We start from the raw sequence: 27,147 nt of genomic DNA, 5'->3' as shown, positions 1-27,147 counted from the left end.
ACAGAATGCAAACTACAGGAAAAACAGAATGCAAACTACAGGAAAAACAGAATGCAAACTACAGGAAAAACAGCAATAGTAGTCCAGACTCTTGAACAGAAGCATACCCCACAAATCGACAAAGCCATAATAATAGACATACTGGAAAACGAAACAATGCTTAAAATATCGGAAACGATACCATAATATGTGGCAAAAACTCAATAAACCTGCACCTCCCCTACATCATCTCTGACAGTTGGAAGCTGCAAAACATAAAAATCAGGTCACGACTCTGACGAATAGAAAACAACACAGATACACCCAAGACAAAAACACCAAGCCGACATGACATAACCTCCACTTTTCCCACGAGTTCCGAAGACGACGTACCGTCGAAACATCTCACACCCTGTTAGTCTCCCACCTTTAATATTGTTCCATTATACTCTTTCCTCCTTTTCCCCAAAAGCTTTTCTAATTTTCACCTTCTTCCCAAAGAATTCTCAGCCCAACCTTAAAACCGCGGTTTTTAAAACGTGTATACCTCTTGCCTCACCCAAAGTTCTCCCACATCTCTCTATTTCCACATTTCCAATCTTCCCACCCCATTCTTTCAGTCATACTTCAGCAGTAATGCAGATATATATATATATATATATCGTCATACGCGGGGATGCCGCTGAATAAGAAGACCACCAGGAACATCCTATAAAAGTATGTCCAAAATTATTCTTCCCATATATTCTTCATATATTTATCTTTAAAACATTAGTAATGCCCTAAAATTGAGTAAAAGCTAATGAAATTATAAAAAGTATACTCCTAAACAAAAATAGCCATAAAATCAGCGATTTTCAACTGGTGTGCCTCGAGATTTGTGAAAACAAATTAATTGAAAGAAATAATGTAGTAATTTGCGCATTTATTTATTAGTCTCTAGTCTTCCATCTGCACATGAAGCTCCCTTATTAATATTTTGCGAAACTTACGGTTGGTGAATCGTTTTAAAATTGTGTTAATTAGCTTAAATCTTTTGATAAGTGTGTTCACAAATTTGTTATGTTCCATCGAGTCGTTTTCGACTCCTAGTGATCCCACGAACATACATTCTCCATTCAGATCTGTCCTTGACCATGTCTTTCAGAATTTCTAAGCACACTCCAGTTGCTTCTTCAACTCCTTCCACCCATCTAATTCTTGGTCTTCCTCTTCTCCTGCTTCCATCAACTTTAGCAAGCATCATCATCTTCTGCAGACTGTCATTTGCTCGCATAAAATGTGCGAAGTATGACAATTTTTGCTTGATGATCATAGTTTCGAGGGAGCAATCTGGCTTTATTCTGTCTATCACTGATTTATTGGTTTGCTTTGCAGTTCATGGTATTCATAGTAAGTGTTCACAAATAACTTCATTTAATACTTTTATTTTTAAGGTAACTGGGTAAGAGTTCTTTTATTGATTTTTTTTTCATTCAGTTAATTTTATTCAATAGTATTCCTTTAACATGCATATTATATATTCATTTGAAAAAATCAATAAAAATTTTAAAGAATAATTTTGAGTATTGTGTTTCTTACTCAAAATGTCAAAAATATAGTTTTAATTTTTTTTTTTGAGAAAAAAAGGATAAGTATTTACTATTATTAATATCTTGTGTGTGCAAATCAGTCAAAATTATGCCTTTTTTTGCCAGATCGTCAATAAAATTAAAAGAATATTATTATTATTACTCCCACCACCACAATAGTCGACAAAACTCGATCATACTAAAGAGCATTGTCGATAACCAAGTAAAAAATACAGACTGGAATTTCCTACTTAAAATAAACGATCCTGAAACATTATACGAGAATTTTCAACTAAAGTTCACAGAAATATACAAAAAACAACAAAACCTACACAAACGAGGCGACAAGCAGACAACAATCCATGGATAAATGACGACATACTAAATACTATTACTGAAAAAGAAAATCTATGGAAAAAACTTAAAAAGTCACCCAGTAACACACATTTACAAACCTTATACAAAAACACAAGAAATAAACTAATAACAAAAATTCGTAGGACAAAAAGACGCTACTACTTCCAAAAATTCATGGAATATAACGACAACATTAAGCAAACATGGGCTACACTCAACGAATTAGTAACCCGAAAAAAGAAAACTTCAGCACAAGATTTTATTGCAAAAAACTTCGGTCAGGACACAAACCAAGAGGAACTAGCAGACTCATTCAACCATGCTTTCACAAACAACATCACACAACTCAAAAAAGACAAACTACCAACGATCAACAAAAAACTACCAACACAAAGTCAACAACAAACGATGTATTTTCCACCCATAACAAAAGGAACTGAAAAAAGCACTCCTAAAACTAAAACCAAAGACCACTCCAGGAATAGACAAAATAAGACTCACAGACCTTATAACACACTTCGAACAATAAATCCAATACTTTTGAAACTCGTGAACATAATATTCGACACAGGCATTATTCCACAACAACTAAAAACTGCAGTAATTACGCAAGTATACAAACACGGCAAAAGAAACGATACTCAGAACTACAGACCAATAGCTACACTACCAGTCATCTCAAAAATCCTAGAAAAAATAACACACACCAGACTACAGAACTATTTACAGAAGTACAACATCATCTCACAAAACCAATATGGCTTTCAGAAAACAAAAAGCACCATTACTTTATTAGAAGACATCGCCGACACAATAAACAAAGCTCTCAACAAAAACAAGTACGCCGTCCTTATACTGCTGGACCTCACCAAAGCATTTGACACACTTGAACATGACATACTACTCACCAAACTATACTCAATAGGTATAAGAGGAACACTGCATACATGGTTCAAGAACTACCTCTCAAACAGAACACAAGTAGCAAAAATAGGTACGTGTCATAGTCGGAGTATACAAGTAAAACACGGTGAACCTCAAGGTGCCATATTATCACCCACTCTATTCAACCTATACATTAATGATGTTCATAACATATCCATAAGAAGTCAAATATTTCAATACGCAGATGACACTGCACTACTAGCAATCCACACAGACATTAACACAGCTCTCTGCAAAGCACAACAAGATCTAAACGAAATCACAACATACTTCCACCAAAACGCAATTCTAATCAACGGCAGCAAAACACAGATGCTGATAATACACAACCCAAGAATCATACGCCCCGCATCAGTATCGATACATTGTCACACATACCGCTGCATTAACAACAAAAATACCTGCCAATGTTCCGAAATCAAACCTGTAACACACGCAAAATACCTCGGTCTGTATATAGATTCCCACCTTAAATGGACAAAATATATAGAATACCTACACACCAAACTCCGCATCATCGCAGCAAAACTCTTCCAAGTTAAAGACATTATTCCACCCAACATAAAAAACTTCTATATCACGGTATCTGCGAATCCCTACTCAGATACGGAATAACAGTCTATACAAATACATCAAACAGCCACCTAACAAAATTAGAAACACTAACAGGAAAATCGTGTCAACAGTGATCTGGACACCTTACACGCAACAACCAATATCCGACAAGCACATGGCGATACACAGAATTCTGAGCATTAAAAACCTGAAACACTACATGACATTAACAAGGAATTACTTCAATATCATCTATCGAAACAACAGAGACACATATCGTATAACACGACCTACAACAACAACTCTCTATATCCCCATACCCTTCAACAACTCATACGGTTCTTTTGTGAGATCACATCAGATACCCACGCAACTCAACAACCTACCAAGAAAGTTAAAACACGTAGATAACTACAGAACATTAAAAAACGAACTCTGGAAAATATACCAACAAAGTTAAGAAACCATTAACACTAATATACACATCACAAATCACTAGCATCCAATGCCTACATCCCATATATAAACATCAGCAACAATACGAATAGTGAAGGCAAAATCCCACTCTCTTCATAAAAGCTAACCCAAGCTTCGAAGTAGTTGGGATTAACTTGCCTCACTCATCTACAAGTAATCCTTATAAGCAAATGCAGAAATTTGTATGTATAATCATTCTTTCTCAAACTTAAAAAAAATAAATAAATAAATAAAAATAAAATATAAAAATAAAAAATTATATAAAAATTTCTGTATAATCTTCATTGTTAATATTAGAAGAACATGTGTTGTAAATACATAATATAAACACAAAAAAGTATTATTAAAAATTTTAATTGAAATCCAATGTAGGAATTGCAGCACTTAGTGCTGAACTCTGTAAAATTAGAGCAATGTCACACAAAATGTTTATTGTATGTATAAATATTTTAGCAATCAATAAAATATATTATTATTATTAAAAAAATTATATTATTAAAAAAATTATATTATTAAAAAAAGTATATTATTAAAAAATTTATTATTATTATTATTATTATTATTATTATTATTGTTATTATTATTATTATTATTATTATTATTATTATTCCGGGCAACTCCAATTAATTGACTTAAAAAAAAACACTAAAAATATATTTTTAGTGTGCCGCAGAATTTTAATAATTAGTCTAGTTGTGCCATATCACGAAAGAGGTTGAAAATCACTGCATAAAAATGAATATTTATTTATCGGAGTAACATGGAAATTTTCCCAGACAAGTGACATAATTGTGATTAATGATGTGCACATCTGAGCAGTGGCGCTGGTATGCAACTGTAAACTAAACAACTATTCTCGATGGTTTTGCATCAGAACTATGTGTATTCTTGTGCACGTGGTTGTTGTTGATTACATTATGATTTCGATCAGTAACAGCATATTGTAATGATAATTTTTATATCTGTGTTAATCCCTTTTGCAGTGGAGGTATCTTTTGTTAAGAGTTCATGTCGTTTAGACTGCTTTGGGGTTTAACGTTGATGGAAGTGCACTTCAGATATTTGAATTTCGTTTGGAAGATTAAGATTCACCAAACTGATTCGAGGTTGTATTAATTATAATAATAATTATTATATTTATACTATTTGTATTCTACCCAGAAACGTTATACGCGTGTTGTACATAAGTAATCTGGGTAGACAATGCTGAGAACTGCGCTAGAAATCAAACACGAAATTGCAGCAACAACTTAAGTAAGCAGGGTGGTGTTCCTACACACAACAATGAAGTTCGTCTGCCATCTAAAGATGGCAGACGAACTTCATTGTTGACCGATATTTGCTACTAATAACAGACTTGATAATTAAGGGCTGCGTCATTCGGCGACAAAGCGTGGCGGTTAATAGATACCTTAAAAAAAAGTTGGAGACAAAGTGCCATACGTACATATGTCTTCTCTCTCCTGAGATAAAATATGTTTTGGCTGAGGTTTGTGGATCTTTAAACCTTTGGCCCCCTCCCCCTCCATACCATTTCGTTCCGCAGTTCCAACTTGTCATTTATATATATATATATATATATATATAATATATATATATATATATATATATATAATATATATATATATATAATATATATATATATTATATATATATATATATATATAATATATATATATATATATATATATATAATATATATATATATATAATATATATATATATATATATATATATATATATACACACACACACATACATACATACACACACACCTCTATATATAGACCCGGCCTTTTGCCTAAAATTAATAATAGAGAAAAGTAGAGAATACAATTTAGAAACACATTGCATTTATTGACTTTGAAAAAGCATTTGAAAAAGTTAAAAGAAACATATTATTTAACATATTGAAAGAAAGACAAATGCCAAATAATATCCTAAAAGCTATCACAAGTATATATGAACATAATCAAATACAAATAAGATTAATCACAAGCTATCATATACGAGAGAGATAAACCAAGGGGTCCGACAGGAATGTCCCCTCTCAGCAACTCTTTTTAATATTTACTTAAATGAAATAATAATAAAAGGGAATAAAAATTTACATCAAGGAATTAAACTTTCTCCTACACTGAACTTAAACACTCTCCTTTTTCCCGACGACCAAATAAAAATTACGACAGCCAAAAGATAACTTACAGAAAGCTATTTTAGATCTAAATGAGATAGCCAAAGATTATGGTATGATAATATCAACAGAAAAATCAAAAACTATGGCCTTTAAAGGACAAGATCCAGCAAGAACTAAAATAGTAATAGATAACAAGATCTTACAGGTGAATTCATTTAACTACCTAGGATGTATGATCACATATGGAAAAGAAAAAGATATAAACGTAAAAATTGCAAAATATTTAAAAATAACAGGTCTAATTAACTCTATATTTAAACCAAACCTAGTTCAAAAACAAACCAGACTAAAAGTATACAATACATTAGCCCTACTAGTCTTAATGTATGGAAGTGAAATCTGGACAATAAAACAAAAAGACAAACAAAGATTAACAACAGCAGAAATAAAGTTTATGAGAAAAACTGCAAAGTATATCCTATTTGATCACAAAAGAAACGAAGAAATTATGAAAGAATTAAACGAAGAACCAGTAATAGAAAAAATTAAAAAATATAAACAAATGGATGGAACATGTTCAAAGAATGAAAACAAGAAGGTTACCAAAAACAAGCTTTAAAGTACAAGCCATTGGGATAAAGAAAACCAGTACATCCTCTTAAACAGTTCAACGATGACTTCTAAGGCCAGAACAGGCCATGCTAGGCCTAAATCCTTGATACTCATGATGATGATGACATATATACACACATACATATATGTAAAGAAAAGCTTGGTATTTTTAACACATACATATATATATATATATATATAAAAATCAGCTAATGCCTTTTTATTCCTGTATACGGGGAGTAGGCGAGGCCATTTAGCCCTATCTAACTTTTGGAGACTGAGTGGGCAGTTCAATCTCCACTGATACCAATCACAGATAAATGGCTCAAGGCTATCACTAATTAAGCGGTACACAGTGAAGAGAGATGGCGCAAATGTGCTGCCATCTCGTGGTCCCTAACCTTAACACAATATATTTAATGTCTAAAATAATGTGGGTTCTACGGTCGATTTTCTTGAGTTTCCGGGAGGAAAAACCCGCTTGCCCGAGCCAGAGATCGACTAACTCGGGAACCGGTCGAAAAAAGGCCTAGAAAAATTTCCTCTAGTCGCCGACTAGACTCGGAACCAAGTCTTCCTTCGTACGGCCAAGCGCCGTGGTATGCAAGCGGCACATCCACTGAGCTACACAGGCTCTTATGTATGTATGTATGTATGTATGTATGTATGTATATATATATATATATGTGTGTGTGTATATATATGTGTGTGTGTGTGTGTGTGTATATATATGTGTGTGTGTATATATATGTGTGTGTGTGTATGTGTGTGTGTGTGTGTATATATATGTGTGTGTGTATATATATATGTGGTGTGTGTGTGTGTGTATATATATGTGGTGTGTGTGTGTGTGTGTATGTGTATATGTGGTGTGTGTGTGTGTGTGTATATATATGTGGTGTGTGTGTGTGTGTGTGTATATGTGGTGTGTGTGTGTGTGTATATATGTGGTGTGTGTGTGTGTATATGTGGTGTGTGTGTATATATATATGTGGTGTGTGTGTGTGTGTGTGTGTATATATGTGTGTGTATATATGTGTGTGTGTATATGTGTGTATATATATATATGTGTGTGTATATGTGTGTGTGTATATATATGTGTGTGTGTGTGTATATACATACATATACACAGAGGCAATATACATATTGCCTCTGTAGCGCAATTGGAAGAACGACGGCACATTGTGCCCTTTGATTGGAAAAGGCCTGAGTTCGATTCCCGTCGTGATGGGAGGAATCTTTTTTATTATTATTATTATTCATGCCTCCATGGAGTCAAAAGATTCATCGTGGGAGGTCCTTCCTAAGAACATAAAGTTTGTCAAGACTCATTGAGGGGGAGGTCCACCCATAAGAAACACAAAGCCTATCATACCACTCCTTAAACTCATTGACCGTTCTCGCTGTCACCATTCCATCAGGCAATGCATTCCACTGTTCAACCACCCTCCATGCAAAGAAACCACTCCCCACCCTCTTGCTCACAGTTTCCTTTCGTAACTTCCAGAGATGGCCTCTTGTCATCACTCCTTCCCGCTGTTCAACCAAGCGAAAGAACTCCCCAGTGTCAACCCTGTAACCACCTCTCAACAGTTTAAAAGTCTCAATCATATCCCCTCTCCTTCTTCTATCCACGAAACTCTGCAGTCCACATTCCCTCAGCTGATCCTCATAACCAAAATTGTGCAGTCCTGAAACCATCTTTGTTATCCACCTCTTTACCCTTTCCGCAGTTAATTTATCCCTTTCAAATCCTGGGGGACCCAATCTGAGAACAATAGTCTAAGTGTGGTCTGATCAGAGACTTATACAACGTAATGATAACCCTTTTATCTCTGCAGGTCAGTGTCCTTCTCATTATTACAGCAATCCTCTGTGTTACCTTCACCACCTTTGCAATATGTCCCCTAAATTTCTGGTTTCTATCAATCATGAACCCCAGATCTCTTGTCTTTCCAACTTCCTCCAGTATGACTCCTCCCATAGAGTATGCAGCATCCCATCGATGTTTCCCAAACCTCAAGACCTTACATTTTGCTGCATTAAACTGAGACCCCCATTCATTTGCCCATCTATCTAGCTTATTCAAATCCTCTTGCAGGGCTACCACATCTGCACTATTACTAATAATCCTTCCCAGCTTCACATCATCTGCAAACAACTGAATATCCCCTTGCAATCCACTGGCATTGTCATTGATATAAAGGTTAAACAATATAGGTCCTAGTACTGAGCTCTGTTGGACCCCACTTGTAACCCTCTGCCTCCTTGAAACTGCTCCACCATACAGAACTCTCTGATACCTATCAGACAGCCAATTCTGAATCCAGTTGACCAATCTGACATCCAGACCCATGTGCCGCAAATTAAATATCAGCTTATCATGTGGCACCCTGTCAAATGCCTTCGCTAAGTCTAAGAAAATTGCAGTACAGTGGTATCTCGCTAAACCGAACCTCTTTAGTCCAAACCCTCCATTAATCCGAACTGCGGTTTGAAAGAAAAAAAAGTTTTTTTTATTACGTATTATTATTTTGTGTACTATTATTTTTATTTAATAATTATTATTTTAATTATTATTATTTATTTTATTATTATTACAGGGAATTTTTTTCCATAATGTCGATTATGATTATAATGGAGGCCTATTTTGATTTATTCTGTTCACGTTTGCTTTTTTTTACTGTACAGTACGTACTATATTGTCGGTATGAATCACAAATATATACAAAAAGAGGAAATTCAAAACGTGCATAATTTGGTTAAAAATAAATCCAGATGTTGAAATTTCATAAAATGCTGTTACGGAATGTATTACAGATAGAACCGAAAGTGAATTCTAAATCAAATCAGATGCTGAAATTATAAATATAACGCTACAGAATGAATTAGAAGAAGATGATGACGATAAAGAACTCGAAGAAAAAAAGTAAAACATGAAGAGGCAGTTGACAGTTTTAATATGTGTATAGATTGAGCTAAGCAGAATGATATGCTATTCCACAAAATTTCATTGCTAATGCAGCACCGAGAAGAAGAATTCGAAAAAAGTTCAACTTCCAAGAAGTAAAAGAAAATCAGTGACACTTTTACAATGAAATAAAAAAACTTTTTTTTTCTGTGTTATTTTGTGAAACTTTTTTTTGTGTTGTGTACAAGAAAGTGATATTTTTTATGCAAATTAAGTTATGTACTGAAGTATGCAATTTTATTAAATCAGATTCCTCAAAATACAGGTACATAACAAATTAAATTTTTTCCTAAAATAAACTTGTGTACTGTATTATTTTTTTGTTTTACATTACAGTACAGTAGCCTTTTTCTATCAGTTAATTTATTTACAGAATTAAATTGATGTACCATTAGAATCTGATTATTTTTGTCTTAAACGCTAGTTATTGTTGTCTCTCGGAGGAAAACTCGCTAATCCGAACGAGCATGGTTTTTTTTAGTTTGAATTAGCGAGATACCACTGTATATGCCTTTCCCTCATCTAATGTTCTTGTAACTTTATTATAAAAGGCTAGCATATTGCTAAAACAAGAGTGTCCTTTCACAAATATGGACTTTTATATGGACTTTTTCAATTAAAGGTGAGTTAGCCAATCTCATACGGAGGTAGCAGGGTTTTTTCTCCTGGAAACTCGGGTTTTTCATCCCACATACAAACAAATCGGCCCTTCAGAACACACACTCAATTTTCAGACAAAAAATACTTGTGGTGGTTGTGGGCGGTAGATGGCGCTGATGTAGTTCATTGGTAGTAGCAGCTTGGTAGTGGTGGAGATGGAGAGTTGTACAATGGGTGTCCTCCCACAATGAATCCTCGGACTCCTTGGAGGTGTTATGAATAATAATAATAATAATAATATCTTAATATCATTGGTTAGCGATTACCACATCATCTGCAAAATCAAACACCATTGTACTTTGTCTTATGTGTTACCAACCAGCTTGTTCATTGCCATTGTTAATATCAACTCACTGTTAACTCCTGATACACATTCCCTATTGCAGTGTGCATTTCTCCAGAACTTCTCACACTTGTTATAGCTCCCTGGTACTCCCTCAAAGGAGTTGTTTTTTTGTGTGTGTATTGTGATATATTGTTTTTCAAAAGATTGAAAACCTGTTATATATTAAGTAGTACCTTGGGTGAGCTATGGGTTAGATAATTCAGAAATCCTACTCTCAAGACCAAATATGAAACTTTTGCATGGAATTGCATAGAAATTAGCTGATAGGTGGAAAAGGGGTGATATTGGGACATTTAAATTGCTGAGGGGTTTTTACAAGTAATTCAGAGGAAAGTTTTCAGAACAGGCATGGCGGTGGGAGAACTAGAGGCCATCCATGGGAACTGAGCAAAGGTGTTAGCAAAGGTGTTAGAACTAGGTTTTTTACTTGGAGAGTGGTGAATGAGTGGAATAGGTTGCCAGAGTCTGTTGTGGGTGCCATTACTCTGAATGAGTTCAAAGCAAAGTATGATAGATACTGTGCAAATGCTGAATAGTTCTTGACATGATGTTTAGGGCTTCCTTTGATGAGTCTAAGAACTCCTTGAAGTTGCCCGTAATAATAATAATCTTCCCAGCCAAGGGTAAAGAAAAACCATATGCAGATCCTTTCCTCTTTCTCTAAATGTTTCCTTCATTGCTTAACAATACTCCCAATGATCTTCCATACGTAAAAACAAACTGTTTTTTTAAGATCTCCAATTCTTGCTACCTCTAATAACTTGATTCCTTCAAAGTTGTGGCAAATCTATATGTTTCTTTCTTGTAAATTGGCACCAGGAATCTTTTTCCGTGTATTGGGTATTTTACCTTTATTTAAAATTTTATTCAAAAACTTCAAGTCATTCAATTCTGATGCCTCCCATGATCTTCCATATCTTCACAGGGAGTCTGTATGGTTCCAAGACCTTCAGCTCCTTTGTCTTTAATAAAACAGTTCTCACTACTGGTAGATGAATTTAACTATTATGCTCAACAATGCAAATGTTCACAGCAAACACCTTTAAGTTTAAAATACTTCATTCAAAAACTTCTGGTAATATCTTGAACATCACTTTCTTCTTTACTTTCTCATTTCTCCTTTCTCATTTTCTCCTTTACTGTGATTTTCATTCTTAATTTCCCTTACATTCTTCCCTTCTCTTATTTTTGCATGACTATAGTTTTCCTTTTCCCTTTCATTGTATCCAGCTTTTCGTACACTTTATCAATGCTATTGATAATGTGGTTTTGATGAAACATTTCTTCCTTTCCCTCTCTCCTGTAGTTTTGCCATTTCTTTCTTAAATTGTAACCTGCACTTAACTGTTCCAGATTCCCTGACCAAGTTTCTACATTATGGAAAATTATGGAAACAACTACTGTTAGAGCAAAACTTTAGTTTAATGTAATCCAAAATGAACACACGACGTTTCAACCTTCATATCAAGGTCATCATCTAGAGAATACACATATATACAGAGAAACAAGCTATATGGTTTGCTAAAGTTACTGACCAATTGTTACAACAATTATTGGCCTGACCTCTGGTGAAAAAAAAAAAAAACCTATACTACATCAAAGCTAGAGTCTTATTATTATTATCATCTATTAGGTTACAAAATTAAATTGGGCTGAGAGCAACATGTTTATATATATATATATATATATATATATATATATATATATATATATGTAATAAATTTTTTAACTTGGGATATTGTATATTAGGATAACCAAGTTATTTTATAAACTTGGTTATTTTAACTCCTAATCCCAAGTATGCAAACAATTAAGTTTGCCCTGAAACAAAGTTCAAGTCTAAAGATGGTACAACACCAGGGCAACTCATTGTAAAGGTGGATAAAGCTCTGATCACTATTCTTAGTATTTTCCCATAATGTAAAGCACATCTCACTAGAAGATGTATACTGCAATGCATTATGGGTGGGGTCACTACCCAGACCTAATACTAAACATTTGGGAGGTTCCCTCCTCCTATCAAAAGGGATCGCGTACTCTCCTTCTACAGTGCACGTGTACTTTGGCGTACGTGTTTTGCTCCTGGCTATCGGTACTTAATCCGATTAGCCTTCTCTGTAATATGCAAATATTTATACAAATTTAGCAAAGTTTAAACAATGGACTATTCACAGTAAATACATTAGAACACTATGGACAAATAAAAGGATTCTTAAATTATTAACGTTTCTGGTTTCTAATTTACTCCAATTTTATCCACCTGGTATATCAGTATATGCCAAAATGTAAGATGCATGTTAAGTTCTGAAGAAAATATAAATTAATACAGTTTCATTCAGAACTTAACAAAGGTCTCACCCTCTCAACAAAAAATTTTTTGTTGAAGAAAATTTTTTTTTCGATTGGTCCTTCCCATATGTTCCCTGGGATTCTCCTTTTTTTTTTATCTCTGCTAACTCCAGCGTCTGAGAACTTTCGACTCCTCTTCTTGAATACTGCATCTTTTGTTGAAGTCTCCTTTGAACGTGTGTGAAATGCCAGTCGTGATTGTGATAAGTCTGATGTGGTGAGCTAGTATTCCACCTATTATCATTACATAACGTTTCCTTTTCAATAATCATTTTTACATAATTTACCCCCAGTACCCTTTGACACACATCATTCTGTCTTTTTCTCGTGAATTTATCATCGACAGGTGCTTTAACCTCTGTAAGGATCACTTGCAGTGTATTAAAAATAAGGGTCACTCAGGTGCTGACAGCACCTGAGTGACCCTTCTCTTTCGATGAGGACACCTCATCAGATCTCAATTGACTGATTATAACATTGTTCCTGCTCTCTTCAGCTCGAGCTGATTCATTCTTACAAGAGGACGTGATGTTGAACAAGTCTTTTCCTTCAGTCAAGCAAAGTGATTCCTGATCCTGCCTGGCTGTTTTCTTCTTTCCAAGAAGACTTATCTCCTTCCTAGCATAATCACACGAGAACTGGTATTTATTCAGGAAATCATCTCCAAATATTAATCTCCATGTGTGGAGAGAGGTCCTGGGCATGACTAAGAACTCATGCCAAACACACGCTGTGTTCCGGTAATTTTACTTTCAAACTTACTAACTTGGATGCGTGAATTGAGGCAGGGGATATTCCTGACAGTCTAACAGGTCTCTTAAAATACGTGACTTTCTTCCTCACATAGGGTTAATAGGTCCGCTAGAGGGACTTGTGGTGTTTGTTGAGAGCTCCTGATAAGATAAGTTATTTTAAGTTATCATTGACAATTTTTCTTGATTATTATGTAGTTTTATTTGCTTTTCGTATCTTAGTGTGTCTGTTTGTGTGTTTTTGGTGTTATTTCAATTATTAATTTGATAAAATACAATAGAAGCTTGCACATGGCTCTGGTAAGAAGGAAAATGGTGGCTAGTAACAATGGTTTGCCGTCTTTGTTCAATAACTGTAACATAAAGGAGATTATACAATGTACTATCTGCAAAATGTATGTTTTGTGGAGAGCAGTTGGAGTATGGTTAGATGATGATAAGGGAGTGAATGTGTGTTGAAAATGTAAGGAAAATGTGGAATTAAAGTGTGTTTCAGGTCGTGAAAGTGATATTTCTGGCAAATTTCAGAATGTAGAAAATAGCAATATGATAAGAAATTCCGAGGTTGTACCAGAGAGCTGTGAGGGCGAAAATGTAGAAAGTGTGAATGAAGGTATTTATACAGAGCAAATTAATGGTTTAAGAGATAATAAAAAAGATGAGATAGATGCAATGAGTGAGATCACGCTGTTGAGCGGAGCTATACATAGAGCAAAGCAGCAGCTGGAGCGTATGCACAAATGTCTACCGAGTGTATCAGCCAATAAAAAAAGTATGATAGGAAAAATAAGAGTATGATTGTGAATGTAAACATAATGAAGGTGCGAGTGCTGTATGGAGATTCGTTAGTACGAGGTGTGATAGTAGAGAATTTGACAAAATTGTACCAACCTGATGCGATCATTAAGGATGTAAGTGAGTATATTAGGGAGCAAAAGCAAAGGGTGAAAGAAATGATAGTGGTGACAGGTACGAATGATTTGAAAGGAGATAAAATGGAAATGATAGAGGACCTGAATGAATTGTTTGAGGTAGCAAAAGAGAAGAGTGAGAGAGTTAGGATGATTAGTCTTTTGCCATGGTATGACAGTGAAGAGTTTAGAAGGAGGGCCATAATTGCAAATGACTTTATGCGTGGGTTATGCAGGATGAGTGGTGTGGAATTTGTGGACGTGTGGAGTGAGTTCGATGAGCGAAAGGATCTATATAAGATGGATGGTTTGCATTTGAATGGATTCGGTGTAAGGAGACTTGAAAAAGTGTTTTTGAATGAAGTGGATGCGCAGAATCAGGGAAACTAGATTTATTAAGTTGGGGGGGGGGAGTAGATATGCAGACCTTAGGGAGGCAGTTGAGTGTATGGATGAGTATAATATGCTGGTGCGAATAAGGACAACAAATCAGAATGGGATAGTTAGTATAAGGCATCAAGGGAGGGATGGAGCTAACGGGGATCTACAATTCATGTATACTAATGCTAGGAGTATTAAGAACAAGAAGGAAGAATTTTTGGCCTTGGTTGGCACTTCCAGACCACAGGTTATTGGCATTAGTGAAACATGGCTGACTGAAGATGATATAGCTAGTGGGATTGAATGTGAGGGGTATAGTGTGTTCAGGAATGACAGAGAGAATAAAATGGGGGAGGAGTATTATTGATGAGCTGCAGCCAAGGAGAATAGAAATTGAATTGCAGGATAGAGAAAAGAGCACATTTGAGGCTATTTGGTGTGAGATTGCAGAACAAAATATAAAATTGGGTGCTGCTATAGACCAGGTGATGGAAAAGATGGTGGAGATAGTATGCATAAGCAAATAGAAGAAATGAGTGGAAGGAGGGTAATTATTATGGGGGATTTCAGCTATGGTAGCATTGATTAGAGAGAGGAGAGGACACTTGGTAGGAAGGAATTGGGTTTTATGCAGTTATTAAGGGATAACTATCTGCGACAGAATATAATGGAAAATACTAGGGGCCAGAGAATGCTTGACCTAGTAATTGCATCTGAGGATTTGGCTGTAACAAATATGACCACATTGCCACCAATTGGTGAGAGTGATTATAGGGTCTTGACTTGGGAGGTAACTAAAGGTGTGGAATTTACAATTAAGATAGGGTACATGTGGAATTATCGGGCTGGTAAGTATGACAAGCTTATGAGTTTGATTGGTTCAGTGCCATGCATGTAAAACTGCAAGGGCTGGATGTTGAAGTGCATGGGAGGCGGTTAAGAAGTTTTTGCAGGAGGCAATGGCTGACTGTATACCTAGAGTCCAAATAATAAATCTAGTAGGGATTAAATGGATGAATAACACCATTAAGCTTGAGCTGGAAAAAAAGAAACAACTGTGGAGAGAATTTAAGGAGAAAGGTGACCTGTAGGCACATGAACAGTATAAAGCCAGGGCCAGAAGGGTAACAAGTGTGGTAAGAAAAGCAAAAGTGGATTATGAAAGAACATTAGCCATGTAGGCCAAAGAGAATCCCAAACAGGTTTTTTTTGATATGTTGCAAGTAAAAGAAAAAATGTATACGGCAGATTTATTTTAAAGAATGCCGATGGTAGGGAGGTAACCGAATCAGTTGATATAGTAGAATTACTGAGTGAGCACTTTGCAAGAGTATTTCATCCAGGTGGTGACATTGCAGAAATGGAAGAACCAACAGCTTATACTGGAATTGTGGTGAATGAAGTAGAGGTGAATAGTCTATTACAAAACCTCAATGTCAATTCATCTGCAGGATTGGATGGTATACCAGCTTGTGTCGTATGAGAAGCGGCTAAAGAATTGTCTGTGCCCTTGACCATTTTGTTTAACTTGAGTCTTGGGTCTGGGTTAGTCCCAAGGGGTGGAAAGAGGGGGAAAATAGTTCCACTGCATAAAGGAGGTTCCAAGGCTGCTGTTGAAAATGTGGCCGATCAGCATATCAGGAATTGTTGTCAAGATCTTGGAGAAAATAGTCAAGTGGAAAATATAAGATTGGATAGATGAAAACGGGAAACTCTATGGGGGACAGCATGGTTTTGTGAAAGGTAGATCATGCCTCCGTAACTTGCTCATGTTCTGTAACAGTGACGACTGAACTGGATAAGGGTAACGGGTTTACAGTGATACTGCTGGACCTTGCTAAAGCCTTTGATAGGATACAACATGGAATTCTAATCAGTAAACTGCAGCATATGAGAATGGATATAAGGTTGGTGAGATGGATAGGAGGGTGGTTGATGGAGAGATATCAGAGAGTGGTTTATTCAGGAGTAGAGTCCAAAAGATGGCCTGTGACTAGCGGTGTGCTACTGTTTAATTTGTTCATTAACGATATAGGAAAGGATCTGAGAGGAGCTGTGCATCTGTTTGCGGATGATGCAAAGTTAGGTAGAGCAATAGCGAATGCACAGGATGTCAAAATTTTGCAGGATGATTTGGATAGTTTGGAGGACTGGGCTAAGGAGAATGGATGTCAATTTAATGTGGAAAAATGTAAGGTTTTGCATTTTGGGGTGAAAAGATTAGCAGCATTATATCACATTGGTGGAACTGTACTCCAGGAGATTGACAAGTCCAAGGATTTGGGAGTGTTGGTGGATAGGGAGTTGAAGTTTAGGGGACACATCGCAAAAGTGGCAAAATCTGCTCATCTAATCACTTGGTTGCTGAAAAACACTTTAACGAGCAGAGACAAACAGGTTATTGATAAGAGCGTTGATAAGACCCCATCTAGACTACTGTGCCCAGATATGGGCACCAGGGTTTCTTCTTGATGGGGAGGAGGTGGAGAGGATCCAGAGACGAGTGACTAAGATGATAGCAGGACTATGGAATGAACCTTATGAGAACAGGTTGAAGATTTGTGGGCTGCAGAAATTGGTTGATAGGCAGAAAAAGGGTGATGTGATTGAGACATTGAAATTACTGAAGTGTTTTTATAAGATTAATTCTGAAGATATTTTTGAAAATAGGACTGGTAGTGGGAGGACTAGGGGCAATCCATGGAAGCTTGGTAAGAGTGTGGTTAGCAGGGGTGTTAGAGCTAGGTTTTTTACTTGGAGAGTGGTAAATGAGTGGAATAAGCTGCCAGAGTCTGTTGTGGATGCAATGACTGTAAATGAGTTCAAGGTGAAGTATGAAAAATACTGTGTGAATGTTGAATATTTGTTCTTGACATGATGTTGGGCATCCCTCGATGAGTCTAAGGACTCCTTGGAGCTGCCCGTAATAATAGGGTTCTAATTTCCTGAAGTAATTTTCGAAATAATGGAGGTTTGGGAGCCTGTATCTACTAATGCTCTGAAATTTCTCTTTCCAATCCTTCCTTCTACAGTTAAATCAAAGGACTGTCCTTGATATCGTCGACCATTTCTCCGGGTTTGATTTGTACACCCATGAGATCTTGATTCTTCTTGATAATTCCTATTTGAGTGCCCATTATTGATGTAGCAATTGTGGGCTAGGTGCCCAACTCTATTGCAATTGAAACATTTAGGAGGTTCCCTCCTCCTATCAAAAGGGATCGCGTGCTCTCCTTCTACAGTGCACGTGTACTTTTGCATACGTGTTTTGCTCCTAGCTATCGTTACTTAATCCGATTAGCCTTCTCTGTAATATACAAGTATTTATACAAATTTAGCAAAGCTTAAACAATGGACTATTCACAGTAAATACATTACAACGCTATGGACAAATAAAAGGATTCTTAAATTATTAACGTTTCTGGTAAATTACACACAATTTTATCCGCCTGATATATCAGTATATGCCAAAATGTAAGATGCATGTTAAGTTCGGAAGAAAATATAATTCAACGTTGAGAAAGGTATAAGACAAGGATGTATACTCTCCCATCATTTATACAATCTTTACGGAGAATACATTATGAGAAAGGGACTTAACTGATACGATAGTGGTTTCTCAGTTGGTGGCAAAGAGATAAATAACCTTAGGTATGCTGATGATACCATTCTTATTGCAAAGGAGAACTGGTGTCCCTCATTAAAAGAGCTAAATGGGAAAGCCCGAAATATGGTTTAAGAATTAATCACGATAAAACAAAATACATGACTATAGATGAAAATGACAATTTTGCCCACAGCATTGACTTCGAGAAGGTGGATGAATATATTTACCTTGGAGTTCTAATAAGCAACAAGAGTAGAAGTCAACCAGAAATTAATAGAAGAATTACCATGGCAAGGTCAGCAATGGTGCAGTTGCAGAAAATGTGGAAAGATATGGTGATAGAAACATTTCTATCACCACTAAATCAAGACTGGTCAGTAGCTTGGTGTTTTCAATTTTCATTTATGGTGTGGAATCTTGGACACTCAGCAAAAATGATATGAACAAGATGAATAGCTTCAAGATGTGGTGCTGGAGAAGGATGTTGTGAATCTCATGAATGGACAAAGGGTCTAATGAAAGTATAATAAGTCAACTAAAAATCAAGAGGTGCTATGTGACATTGTAAATGAAAGAATTCTCAGATATTTTGGTCACATTTCAAGACGTGAAAATGACAACCTAGAAAAACCTATCATCCAGGGCAAAGTGGAAGGATAAAGAAAAAGAGGATGCCCAAGACCAAGATGATTAGATCAGAATAAAAAGATCACTGGACTTTGAAGTTGACTACTGCTGCAACAAAAGACAGAAAGAAATGGAGAGACATTGTGGTCATGAGTCCTCAGACATGAGGAGATCGAGTAATAGATAGATCCTACAGGATGATTTAAATAAAATGACATTGTTGAAGAGGATAATGCATACTTTGCATCCCATTGTTGCCTAACAAATTGCAGAACCTTACACTTGGCAACGTTGAATTGACAGATCCATACTGTTGCCCACCTATACAATCTATTCAAGTCCTCCTGTGAGGCCACACATATGCTTGATTCTTCATCATTATCCCCAGTTTAATGTACAACTGTTTGCATCATTGGCAAACAATTGTATGTCACCAGTTAAACCAATCCCAATATTAATATACAAATTAAATAACAATATATACCAGTCATCTATTCAACTCACTAGTCTATCATCCATTCTCATCTGCTTCAGTTACCAGCTTCTGATGTGGTGTGGTAATCCATCAAATGCCTTTGTAAAATCTAAGTGATGTATATTAGACTTTGTAAAGTCTAATGTACATCACCTTTGTCCAATACATTCATCACCTTGTTATAGTACATAATCATGTTGGTAAAACACAACTTTCCTTTAACAAACCCATACTAACAAGCGCAAAGAACACTACTGTTATCAACCCATTTTTGTATCCTATCTCTCGCCTGTTATCAACCCATTTTTGTATGTTATCAACCTACTGTTATCAACCCATTTTTGTATCCTATCTCTCGCCAACCTCTACCATACCTTAACCACAACTTCAGATTGATCTATAATATAATTTGTTGACTTAGCCTTTTCACCACTTTTGTGAAGTGGAACAATTTTGCCTTCTGCTTTGGGACTTGTTCTGTTGAAAGACCCTTGTTAAACAGGTAGGCCAAGGCTGATGCTAACTCCTTGGAACATTCCCTTACGACACACGGTGCTTTTTGGTCAAGTCCTATTGTCTTATCGACATCTAGCTTACTTAACTCCTCATATACCTCTTGCTTGCTCACCTTCTCTCTCATTTCATTTTCTACATTTCTTAATGTACTAGTCACCTTTCTTGCCTGCACTTTGTACTGCTCCAAAGTATGCTGGTAACTTTTTCTTGAATATAAAGTAGAGTATATGTTCACTCCACGATGTTTCCTTTTCACCTTTTTTTTTTCTTTCTTTTCAGCTCTTGTTTTATATCTCTGCTCATCCATTTAACTCTCACCTGGTTTATCCTCTTGATTGCAGTATGCACTCTGATACTTCTTTTCTGAAACATTCCCTGACTACTTCCTGTTACTGCTGACATTCTATCTTTGTAGTTTTTTCAAGCCATGGCACATAATTACCAGCTTTATAATTCAACATAAGCCCTTTCTTGATAGAGAATTCTGCATTTTTAGCAACCTCCCATAACAAGACTGCACGGTTATGCTTGTGAATCAGAAGCAGAGTGTCTACCTTTGTTATGGATACATCTTCTGATAGTATTATCAGATCCAGCACTCTTAAACCTCTGGTCCACTTCAGGATATGCTGTTTCAGTTAATTATCCCTTAGCAACTAATAAATTCCATTTCCATCTTGCAGTGCCTTCTTTTCTCTCCTCAATCTCTGCCCCTATGATTGAATTCTTTCATAATAATTGTTCAGGCTATGTTCATTGTGCAAATCTGCCAATGCATGGCATCTTCTTGTGGACATTGTTGTCTATAGCAACAACCAACAATATCTTTTGTATGAATATGGGAGGGCCCCATATTCATATGGGGTTCTCCCCCATCCCTTTGGGGGTGGGCAGGTTGAGCCCTTCAAATGAGGGATTAAGTATATATATTTTTTATGACTGTAGTTCCATGCGTGTTCACTGGGGCAGTTTTCCTGTTCTGATGAAAAACCCAAGTTTCCAGGTAGAAAAACTCTCTACCTCCATGTGAGACTGGCTAACTCACCTTTAGTTGAAAGAGACCAGATAAAGGTTCCTCACATCATAGATGTGAATTGAGCCCAGGTCTTTCTGACCAAAGGGCTTCATCTATGCTTGACTGAGCTGTGGAGGCTCTTTTGTCTTATTCTGTCTCATAAAAACTGCAGAATTAAAATGAACAGGAACTGGAGAAATTAAATTTCTACAAAGGACTACAGCCTATATTCTCTTTGACAAAAAAAAAAGTAAGCACAGATTTAAAACTAGATTCATTGTTGAACAAAATATACAAATACCAAAAGAAGTGGATTTGGGTTGTTGAAAGAATGAACATTTCAAGACTACTCAAAAAGATATTACCACCTAGTTGGAGGACAAAGAAGTTGGACAACAAAGGAAAAGATGGAATGAAACTGGAATAAACCACAGGGCCTAAATCCCCAAGAGGATGATGTTCAGTTATAATTCCAACTATCCCAAACTAGCTGTCTAAATACATTCACAAATATTTATGCCAGTGTGCAATTTCAGCTAAATTTTGTGTACAAAAATGCTGTCTACTCAATCAACTAGGATGGCTACCGTCTCACTTTAGCAATTTTTAAGAATGTTTCATTTGTTGAAATCTCATGATCCAGAAGGTAGAAATCTCTAAAGATATTATGAGTTAATTTGGCATTCTAAGTCATCATGTTGGAAACAAGGCAGTGTATATATATATTATATATATACTAGGGGGGCTCTGGTGCCTATGACACCCAACCCCCCAAATTCCAGGCTTGTAAGCCAGTTCTCCATTGTTTTGAAACGTCCAACAAATTGTTGTCTCATGAAGGCAAATACATTGTTGGACGTGAAACGTTTCAAATTTTGGCTTATCAGCTTAACAGTTTAATCCGGCTTAAAACAATGAACAGACAAAAAACATGACATAAAAACATTTCAAATTTTGGCTAATTTGAAATTGTGCTTGCTAAGATTCTAGATAATGTTGTTAAGATAAAGCAAATAACTTTAATTTACTTCTGTTTAATTTTTAGGTACTAGCATTCAATGGAGATTGTCACTCAAGAGTCACACATTCACATTAATTTAATTCCAGCCATTTGCAGGTGTTTGGACTTGTTGATATGTCATTCGAGTGCAGGTAAATATAACTTTCTATGATTCTCCCCCCCCCCTTCCCCTAAAAATTCATATATTCATTTTGAACTTTGAATGAAACTTTATTATTATTACATGGGCATCTCCATTGAGTGTCTGAAGACTCATTGTGAGAGGCCCATTCTAACTATTATTCACACACATTGTTTTTAGTCAGTGGCTTAGGTAATTTGGCATAACAAAAACTGCAGGTATTAATGCTTTTGAAAACTTATCCAAAATTATAATTGGTAGTATCAGAACCTCTTGCAGTGATACTCTTACAAAGCTAAGTATCCAACTGATAGATGGGTTATTGATTTCTGTAAATGCCCTTTCAAATAGGACGAAGAAAATATACTTTCTGCAGGTTATGGATTTTCTCTGGTCCCCAGATATTTCCTGTATCTGGAATGACATTAATAATCTCTAGTGATGAAGTTAACAAGTTACACTTCTGATATTAAACATTCTTGTTTCCAAAATTAAAGTTGTAAGTTTTTACCATGGCCACCCGCTTTAACAATATACGTCTTATATATCTGTTTAAGATTTTTCTGATAACTTTGTTAAAGCTATTCAAATTTGCAGTTAGCTGTTCCTGGTAGAATGAACTTTATAAAAAAAATGAAGGAACTCTCATGGGCAGCCGATCATTATCTATTCTGACAAACTATTTTTTTGGGAACATTCAGAGAAATTTTTCACTATCTTCTCTAAACCATCCTTTGGACTTGTGTGTGTGGAGTACACTTTTGCTATTTGGCATTAGGAATGTGGAGATTTTTCTGACGGGTCGAAAAGCCACAGATATTTAGTCTAAATATTTAGTACTTAGATAATTAGTACTAAATATCTGTGTGGCTTTTCGACCCGTCAGAAAAATCTCCACATTCCTAATCCAAAGGACAAGCTCCCGCATCTCAGCTATCCGGGTGTCTATCAGATTCCCTGCTCGTGTGGGTTATCATATTTCGGACAAACAGGAAGATCTGCTCAGATCCGGTTAGAAGAACACCAGTCGTATATCCAGTACCTTGAACCTGAACAGTCTGGAATTGCAGAACATGCCATCAACATCAGACATAGAGTTAAGTGGAACAAGACAAAAGTCATTCACAAAAGTCGGTTCCTAATGGAATGGCTATACAGAGAAACATGTGAAACATTACTTCACTCCCCTAACCTAAACAGATCCAATGGTCTGCGTCTTTCCCCCTTGTGGGAGATAGTACTTTATAAAGCAGCAAATCTTTCCTAACATATAATTGTATACACATATATATTTAATTATAAAAAAATAAATTATTATAATTGAATAATTAAATAACTAAATAATTAAAATAATTAAAAATAATAATAATTAATTAAATAAATTTAGGAAATTTAACCTTAGCTACTTAGGTGGCACTTTGTGAATATAACAGTTATTGTTTAATTAGCGTTATACCTGTACTGATGATGGCTGTGATACTCCGGTGAAAATTCTACGAATAAAGAATAATTTACATGAGTTAATTCCGTTATTATAATAGTTAGTAGTTTGAATTATAATATTATAATTAGTTGCATTTGAATGTCCCATTACTCTCTTAGTTTTATTGCACTAATGATATTTAATAATACACAAAATATCTTTTAGGTAGTTTAGTTAATTAAATATTCGACCTCTTCACTGTAGTCAATTATTCTTTTTTTTAGTAAACATATTGAAAAAAACTATACTAGTTGCACTGCTGTAATAAAACTCCAGTTGCTGCTGTGATTTCCAAGGATTCGTATCCACCCATGAAATATCTAATTGTATACAGGATTTCATATAGTTGTAGTAGCCTTATCCAGGAAAATCCTAAAAATCAGTAGAAATATGCTCATAATGTTTTATATCATTGGAATGACAAGCATTGTGCTGTATGTAGCTGTAGAATGTCATGAGATGGACTGGCATTATATCTGCATTCCATTCACAACATATTATTATGATAAATATATTCAGATAAAGCATTTAAGGAATTTGTAGAAGCTATTCTATGTATCACATGTACATCCTTTCATGCATGGAAAGATTTGACTAAATGCTATGGTCCTATACTAGACCATGTCTGAAAAAAGGCAAAAACAACCAGGTGGTAGTTGACATGCAGTAAAATAAATTATACGTGTCCATAAAAATATGTGCGTCGCATTATGGGATACTAAGGTGACTGATGTGAAGTCATTAGCCTCTATATACAAGTAGTCCAGTCATGAAGTTACTTCATGTGCAAACTTTGTTTGCTTATGCTTGAATAAAGGATGAAACCAAGAATTTCTTGGCATTTTTAATTTATAGTATAACCAAGTGAAAAAACTTTCAACGTTGACATGCAGTGCAACTGTATTGATTATTTAACCTAACTGCTTAGAAATAACTATGATGTACATAATATATAAATTGGTTAATTGTGCTTGAAGGTTTGTTCTTTCTTGTAATAATTAGTGGTCACTTAAAAAATAAAATTATAGCAAAATAGATGACTGACTTATGTTTAGTGTCAGTTTGCTTATTTTTCTCATGCAAACTAACGTGTAGTGTGGTTTTATGTAAATCTTTCATGTAAATTACATAGTGAACAGTCAAAGATTTCTAAAAGAGTTTGGAAAATTTTTGAAAGTTTGGATTTCTAAAAGACTTTATAGTTATGCAACAGGTACCTTTTAAAGATTAAAAGAGTTTAGGTGAATTTCGCTAACAAACATGGAAACGGTACTCTATAGAGAATGATTTATCTATGATTTGTTTGGAGGAAGGGGAAGAGAGAGTCTCTGGTGGTAAGGCTTATATGTTGGTTATTCATAACTGTACTTTATAAGGAAGTTACAATTTATACTGAATATAATTAATACTTCAGATATTTTGACAAGTCAAATTGCTGTCATCAGGGAACACAGTATGATATGTGCATGCAGGTACTAACACTAGATAAATGAGGCTGAAGCATGGCAACAAATTTGGGCCTCAAGTCCTAAGTAGTGGCCCTAGTTGGGTAAAATGGATGGTATTGGCTGTTGGACTGAAGCTCTGAGGATGAGTGCTTCCCAAATTTGGGACAGTTTCATGCAACCAAATTTGTTCAGTTTTGGAAAGTTTCTTAAGGCTGATACAAGCTCTAGGAATAGCCTCTCATTACAGAAAGAAAGAAAGAGAGGTTTTCAAGTGAGCCTGTAGCAAAAGGGAATGCATAGTTTTTATGTTTTGATCGATTCTGAAGTAGATATATATGTGATATACAGGGTGTCCCAAAATTCAAGCAAGAAGTAATTTTGATAGAAAACACAGGTTTTCAATTAAAAATTGTAATTTCGTATTGATTCATAAAGTATACAGTATAGGGTTATGCATGGAATAGCATATCGGGTAAATGGCCTCCACGGCTTTGCTGGCACATACGCACTCTTTTGTCGAAATTTTCCATGACCGTTTTGCATAAATGTGGCTGAATTTCTTTGATACAGCGCTCAATTTCCTTCTTCAAGGCATGGGTGGTCGTGGGCTTGTTGGCATAAACCTTAGACTTCAAAAAACCCCAAAGAAAAAAGTCCAACGGTGTTAAGTCACATGATCTGGGTGGCCAGTTCTGATCACCAAAACGGGAAATTACATGACCAGGAAATGACTCATGCAGTAATTGAATTGTTTCTCGGGCTGTATGGCATGTGGCACCGTCTTGTTGAAACCACATGTCGTCCACATCCATATCTTGCAATTTAGGCACAAAAAACTGGATTATCATGTCGCGATAGCGAGCACCATTAACTGTTATTGCCTTACCAGCCTCATTTTCAAAGAAGAATGGACCGATGATGCCTCCAGCCGAAAATCCGCACCAAACAGTGACATGTTCTGGATGCATTTGTTTCTCAACAATCACTCTTGGATTTTCTGAACCCCAAATGCGACAATTTTGTTGATTAACGAAGCCATCAAGATGAAAATGAGCCTCATTGCTGAAGATGATTTTGTTTGAAAAATAAGCATCCACTTGTTGTTGTTCCATAATCCATTCAACAAACTCTGTTCGCTGTTTGTGGTCATTTTTAATAACCCTGAACTGTCAGCTGTCACGCTGTCTTTTTTTTCTCGTTGGCAACACTTTACTGCACAAATGGCACTAAATTTAAATCTTGCGTGAATTTTGGGACACCCTGTATTTTTGTGAAGAAAAACTTAATGATATTGTTATTCAAAGAAGAGACATTTTCCCCTGATTATCCAGGTATTGCTAGCCTGGTTGGCCAAGTGGTTAGTGCAGTCACTCTCCAGCCAAAATTCTGTGGGCATAGATGTTTGTGATTGTCTGTGAAAAGACTGGTGGTGGTGGGCAGTAGATGGCTTTGGTGTAGTTGATGGATTGAGTGGTGGAGATAGAGAACTGTAGTGTAGGTGTCCTCCCCTCGATTAGTCTTTGGACTTCATGGAGTCCAAATTTCACAGACAATCACTCCCTGGATCTTTCATGTAATAATAATAATTATTATTAAGTTTAAGTAAAAAGGGAATTTTTTCTTGTTAAAGATGTATATTTAGAGTGGAGTTGTCATACCTTATATTATGAATGAATTCCTGATAGCTATTTTAAACATTAAAAAAACATTATTGTGATATGTTTATTGATGATATAACATTTATACTTTTATTTACTTGAATATAGCTCACCCTTGCGTATATCTCGCACCCCTGATTTTACTTTACGAAAAAATGAATTAAAAAGTTTCG

General features: G+C 35.6%; 1 protein-coding gene across 1 annotated transcript in view; it reads left to right on the top strand.

The window, feature by feature from the left end:
- Window positions 1–4,730: 4,730 nt before the first annotated feature.
- The window catches only part of Tango6 (transport and golgi organization 6), a 410,302-nt gene continuing 387,885 nt past the window's right edge, over window positions 4,731–27,147 (top strand). The window contains exons 1-2 of the mRNA XM_090391522.1: window positions 4,731–4,990; window positions 22,289–22,395. Coding sequence (XP_090247648.1) covers window positions 22,302–22,395 — 94 coding nt within the window. The 5' untranslated portion in view covers window positions 4,731–4,990; window positions 22,289–22,301. The remainder of the gene's footprint in view (window positions 4,991–22,288; window positions 22,396–27,147) is intronic.

Source organism: Typopeltis vanoorti, chromosome 4 (genome assembly GCF_054136105.1).
Source record: "Typopeltis vanoorti isolate ZY-2024b chromosome 4, IOZ_Tvanoo_1.0, whole genome shotgun sequence".
Taxonomy (NCBI): domain Eukaryota; kingdom Metazoa; phylum Arthropoda; class Arachnida; order Uropygi; family Thelyphonidae; genus Typopeltis; species Typopeltis vanoorti.
Note: the sequence above shows the minus strand (reverse complement) of the source record. Positions and strands in the feature narration are given on the sequence as shown.